We start from the raw sequence: 6,562 nt of genomic DNA, 5'->3' as shown, positions 1-6,562 counted from the left end.
GGGTACCACTGGGTGTATATTAACTACTGCATCATTAACTGCTCTTAAATCTTGTACAGGACGATACTCCTCTAATCCTGGTAATAATGGAGTGTTCCAAGGGAAGGTACAGAATTTTAGGATGCCATACTTCACGAACCTATCCAAGTAGGTCTGTATGTTCTTCTTGGCCTTTTGAGGTATATGATACTGACGTAGGCTCACAGGGTAGGCCCCAAGCTTTAGTTCAATATGTATTGCTGGGATATTACGAGGAAGTCCTGGAGGATTATTCTCTGCCCATACTTCTGGAATGTCAAATAAAGATCCATCACTCTTAGGTTTTGCATTTGTTATTGCAGAGTTAAAGCGCCATTCTTCTTCTTTTGGTCTAGCAGCGCTTCTCCCTGTAGCTCCTATTACAGTTACAGTCTTTCCAGAAGGAGGAGCTACCGACTTAGTCACCACAGAATGTTCAGCACCCGTATCAATCATGAAAGGACTTCTTTCCCCCTATTGTTACATTGACCATAGGCTCTGCTCGGCCAAGGGGGATGGAGCCCGGTCGGTATCAATAGTCTTCCATGACAGTGTCAGCCAGACCCACAAAATCCTTATCTTCCCTAGGTCTCTGAGTAGAAGACCTAGGTCTCTGAACACCCCCTCTGCCATTTCCATTACTTCCTCTTCCTCTAAAGCTACCACCGTAACCACCTCACCCCCTTCTCTCATCTGGTCTACCACCTACAATATATCCCCTCTGTGGGCAGTCGCTCTTCCAATTTCCTTCCTCCCTACAATAAGCACATTGATTTCTGCCTAGTGGTCCTCCATTCATCCTATTCTCAACTCCTCTATCCATCTCCCCTCCCTGTCTAGCTACACCCAAGATAGCTACTGCTAACATGTCTGCTTTCTTCCTCATTTTACGTTCCTACTCACGCTTTGTCTCAGTTTCCCTGTTCATATACACCTTATTTGCAATCTCCATTAACTGTCATATAGACATCCCTGCAAATCCCTCTAACTTTTGTAACTTTCTTTTAATATCGTTCTGGGCCTGGCTGACAAAGGCTGAGTTAATCATTCGGGCAATATGTGGTGGACCAGGGGTAAGCCGGAGAGGCATTTATAAATGTCGAGGTTGGAGGGCACCGGTCATTTGTTGGGTTAGGATGGGACTTCGATAGGGTTGTTTAGTAACAGGTTCCGGTCGGGGAGTTGTAAGGTAGGTGGAAGTGGGTAATTTTAATTTTAATGGTCAGCATTAGGTGGGTGAAAAATAAAAATGTGTTAAACCAAAAACCTACCAGTAGGTGTCACCAGAGGGTAAGTAATTGTATCAAAAATAGTCTGTATGGGTCTAATAATAAAACTTAGCTTTTAATATTTTTATACATAAAATAAAACCTTATAGCAAGAAATATTAAAATAGGTTAAGCAGTCCTACTTCCATTAGTTGTATAGCAGTATAGAGTTAAGGATGATTAACCCCTTAAGGACACATGACCTGTGTCACATGTTATGATTCCCTTTTATTCCAGAGGTTTGGTCCTTAAGGGGTTAAACGGTCATTAGTATTTTAAACAATGTAAATCAATGTAACTCCCGAAGATAGCCAGTAGGAGGCCCTAGAGTGCTTCCTAAAGTTTAATGAAGCAGACTTTAATTATGTGCTTATTTTAATCTTATTTCTAATCCCCTTGCGTCTAAGATATTATAGTACTAGGGGTTACCCCCTCCCCCCCATTTTCACCCACTACCACTAGACTGTTCACCCTGATATTTAGGCTTGATTAAAGCTTTAGTTCTAAGGTAAATTAAGCATCTCCGTTTGTATTTTAGCAAAGGTGATGTCTTGGAACTGTTAATAAAATTCAATGCTAAAATACACTCTTACCAAAAGGAAGTCAGTTCAAAATACAAAAAAACAGTGGGGGTTGGTACAGCTTGAGACAAAAGAACAGAGTCTGAGATAGGTATGTGGGTAGGCAGGGAGATAGAGCAGGGGGAGTACAAATACCAGCTACACCAGTTTAAGCTTGGGAGGAAGAGTAGGGGGTGTCCAAACTAGGTGGAATTAAATCCTAAGTGGACAAACGAGTTCTGGCTACCGTGTGACATGTCATGATTCTCTTTTATTCCAGAAGTTTGGTCCTTAAGGGGTTAATCTTTTGGGGAACAGTGTTACACCATAATCACAAACAGCGTTTCCCTTGGAGAAGTTCTTCAACATACAAGACAATGGTTCAACAACCTTTGAATCAGATGCACCCATACTGTAAATGGAGTATCTGATTCAAAACTACAACAAATATTCAAGCACACTTCCAACGGTCACACCAGTTACCTTAGCAATAGCACCATGCGGCACAGTTACTAGGCCTAAACACACAGGTACACACATGCACGGGATCCTCACACACTCAACAATATCACGACGTCGCACACACAAAATAAAATCAAAAACTCACTAAAATAGCTACTTGTGCCAGGAGCACACATATTCTAAACTCCCTACTGGGATTGTCTCTAAAACAAGTCGTTGAGGAGCCAACTCGTAAAGAGGCCATACTAGATTTAGTGTTAACAAATGGAGATTTGGTATCAGATATTACTGTAGGTGAAAGTTTAGGATCCAGTGATCATCAGTCAGTGTGGTTTAATATAAGAACAGTGACTGAGTCACACCACACAAAAACAAAAGTTTTAGACTTTAGAAAAACAGACTTTTCTAAAATTAGAATATGTGTAAAGGAGTCATTATCAGACTGGAGCAATTTATATGGAGTCCAAAAGAAATGGGATTATTTAAAAGTTGCACTACTGAAGGCAACAGAAAATTGCATTAGGCTTGTCAGTAAAAGCAAAAAATTCAAGAAACCACTGTGGTACTCCGCAGATGTGGCCAAAATAGTAAAAAACAAAAAGTTAGCATTTAGTAATTATAAAAAAACCCAGAATGAGGAAGACAGAATGACCTATAAGATTAGGCAGAAAGAGGCTAAGCAAGTTATAAGAGCTTCCAAATCCCACACAGAAGAGAAAATAGCACAGTCGGTAAAAAAGGGGGACAAAACTTTTTTTAGATACGTAAATGAGAAAAGAAAAGTAAAACAAGGATTAGTTAGATTAAAAACAAAAGAAGGAAGGTATGTAGATGAGGATAAAGGTCTAGCTGACTGCCTCAATGAATATTTTTGTTCGGTATTTACAGATGAAAATGAAGGAAAGGGACCTCAGTTAAGAAAAAGGATAAATTAGTCATTTATTACACGTGAGTTTACAGAGGAAGAGGTTCTATTTCAACTGTCAAAAGTAAAGACAAATAAGTCAATGGGACCTGATGGAATACACCCAAAGCTATTAAAAGAGCTTAGTGGTGTACTAGCAAAACCATTAACAGATTTATTTAACCAATCATTGATAACAGGAGTAGTCCCAGAAGATTGGAAGTTAGCGAATGTTGTGCCCATTCACAAGAAAGGTAATAGGGAGGAGTCGGGCAACTATAGGCCAGTAAGCCTTACTTCAGTAGTGGGGAAAGTGATGGAAACCATGTTAAAGGATAGGATTGTTGAACATCTAAAAACACATGGATTTCAAGACCAGAGACAACATGGGTTTACTTCAGGGAGATCATGCCAAACTAATCTTATTGATTTTTTTGATTGGGTAACTAAAATTATAGATCAGGGTGGTGCAGTAGACATTGCTTACCTAGATTTCAGTAAGGCTTTTGACACTGTTGCACATAGAAGGCTTATCAATAAACTACAATCTTTGAGTTTTGATTCGAATATTGTTGAATGGGTAAGGCAGTGGCTGAGTGACAGGCAACAGAGGGTTGTAGTCAATGGAGTATATTCGAAGCTTGGGCTTGTCACCAGTGGGGTACCTCAGGGATCTGTACTTGGACCCATTCTCTTTAATATTTTTATTAGTGATATTGCAGAAGGTCTTGATGGTAAGGTGTGTCTTTTTGCGGATGATACTAAGATATGTAACAGGGTTGATGTTCCAGGAGGGATAAGGCAAATGGAAAATGATTTAGGTAAACTAGAAAAATGGTCAGAGTTGTGGCAACTGACATTTAATGTGGATAAGTGCAAGATAATGCATCTTGGACGTAAAAACCCAAGGGTAGAGTACAAAATATTTGATAGAGTCCTAACCTCAACATCTGAGGAAAGGGATTTAGGGGTGATTATTTCTGATGACTTAAAGGTAGGCAGACAATGTAATAGAGCAGCAGGAAATGCTAGCAGGATGCTTGGTTGTGTAGGGAGAGGTATTAGCAGTAGAAAGAGGGAAGTGCTCATGCCATTGTACAGAACACTGGTGAGACCTCACTTGGAGTACTGTACACAGTACTGGAGACCGTATCTTCAGAAGGATATTGATACCTTAGAGAGAGTTCAAAGAAGGGCTACTAAACTGGTTCATGGATTGCAGGATAAAACTTACCAGGAAAGGTTAAAGGATCTTAACATGTATAGCTTGGAGGAAAGACGAGACAGGGGGGATATGATAGAAACATTTAAATACATAAAGGGAATCAACACAGTAAAGGAGGAGACTATATTTAAAAGAAGAAAAACTACCACAACAAGAGGACATAGTCTTAAATTAGAGGGACAAAGGTTTAAAAATAATATCAGGAAGTATTACTTTACTGAGAGGGTAGTGGATGCATGGAATAGCCTTCCAGCTGAAGTGGTAGAGGTTAACACAGTAAAGGAGTTTAAGCATGCGTGGGATAGGCATAAGGCTATCCTAACTATAAGATAAGGCCAGGGACTAATGAAAGTATTTAGAAAACTGGGCAGACTAGATGGGCCGAATGGTTCTTATCTGCCGTCACATTCTATGTTTCTATAAAACCTATACACTTATCAATGTAACTATTATTCAAACCATACAATTATCCACACTATTAATTCACATAAACTAACCGATCACATAACATTTCAACAATTTTGTCTCTACAGTCAGTGGTTATGGTACGGTTAGTAATTATTGTACAGTTAGATAATTATGGTGTTAGAGTTACAATATCAATTAGTATTAGTTAAGGTGTTACACATACAATGTCAAACAGTAATTTTAGTGTCAATGTAATGTCAGTGGTTATGGTATTATGCAGTAGTTATGGTATTATGAAGTGGTTATGGTATCATGAAGTGGTTATGGTGTTGTGCACAATTTTACACTATGCACACTTTTTACAAGTCCGCTAAACGTCAGAGCTCAAGCTTTCTAGCAGGACATACATTGCACCAATTACAACGTATCTATACAACATTTACAGTAAAACCCAACTACTCTAACTGGCCAGCTCCTTGAAAGCTACCGAATGGAATATACACCAAAGTTCGGTTAGTTTACGCTGCCCAGGCACCACAATCTAGTGGACGAATGTACACCAAAATGTTGTTTAGTCTCCAGTTCCGCTATCAATAAGCTAGTGACCACATTTACACGAAAAATCACTTAGTCAAGTTAGGTTGAGAGCTAGCGAACGGAATATACACCAAAATTCGCTTAGTCTCGCCGGTATCCCCGATCTAGTGACCAAATTTACACAAAAGCCACTTAGTCTGCCAGGACACCGGTGTCCGGCTGAACATATATACACCAAAATTCAGCCTGACTACAATCCTCCTATATTAAACAGGCAGGCTGCAGAGCGTTTAATTTCAAATAAGCGGTGCGCCTTCGCTTCTTCCCTCCGTAGGGAGGGGTAAATCAACCAATCAGATACGGATCCTGCCCCTAGTGGGTCCACAGTTTACCTTTTAGTTCCTGGACCTGGGTTCACACTCATCGACGGGACACCCCGGTACTCACTGCGTAGAAGCCGATGATCTCCTGGACAACAGGCCAGTGGCGCAGAGACGAAAGAAGGTCCACGCAGAAGTCCAGGGGTGCTGCCGTGGAAGATTTGGTAAAAGGTTACCTTCTCAAATCTCTATGCCGGCTTCCGTGCGATAAGATTCCCGGCCCAATAGCACCAGTAATGTAGCAGGAATAATCTGCAGAAGCCACACACAGAGAGATGGAAGCAGGTTCGTTCAGGAAGTATAAGGTCTTTATTGTTACCGATCAGGTCTCAGATGAACTCCTGTTCTAAAAATGTCTGAGCCCAGAGCACAGATTGCAAATGCTTTTTATTAATAACTCCTCCCAATTTATAGCTCCACTCACACATACCCTTAGACCAATCAGTGAACAGGATATTCAGGATCACCTCATATGGGCAGACTACATGACTCCTTTTTAAGGACAAAGGAATGTGAGTACAGTTGATGCACATGATCAGTACATTGATGACAGTATCTTGGCTACATGTACCTAACTAACCGATACAACAAACATCTGTACTTGTATATGCCACATGGAGATTTTAGGCATACTGAATTTTAAACCATGTTGAAATCCCATCACAGTGTAATGCTACCCTAAGAGCATAACAGTCTTATATCTGGTGCCAATACATATAGGCTCCACTACATGTGGCCTGACCTTCTAAAGATATATCACTTGAATATAATTACCAGCTGCACTATATTTTGTTTTTGTT

General features: G+C 40.2%; 1 protein-coding gene across 1 annotated transcript in view; it reads left to right on the top strand.

Annotated features, from left to right (window-relative positions):
- The first annotated feature begins 5,654 nt into the window (after window positions 1–5,654).
- NXNL2 (nucleoredoxin like 2) overlaps window positions 5,655–6,562 on the top strand; it is a 58,131-nt gene continuing 57,223 nt past the window's right edge. Inside the window, exons 1-2 of the mRNA XM_063457170.1 lie at window positions 5,655–6,047; window positions 6,177–6,274. Of these exons, the coding sequence (XP_063313240.1) occupies window positions 6,235–6,274 (40 nt within the window). The 5' untranslated portion in view covers window positions 5,655–6,047; window positions 6,177–6,234. The remainder of the gene's footprint in view (window positions 6,048–6,176; window positions 6,275–6,562) is intronic.

This window comes from Pelobates fuscus, chromosome 5 (genome assembly GCF_036172605.1).
Source record: "Pelobates fuscus isolate aPelFus1 chromosome 5, aPelFus1.pri, whole genome shotgun sequence".
Lineage (NCBI taxonomy): Eukaryota > Metazoa > Chordata > Amphibia > Anura > Pelobatidae > Pelobates > Pelobates fuscus.
This window is presented reverse-complemented; position numbering and strand designations above follow the sequence as displayed.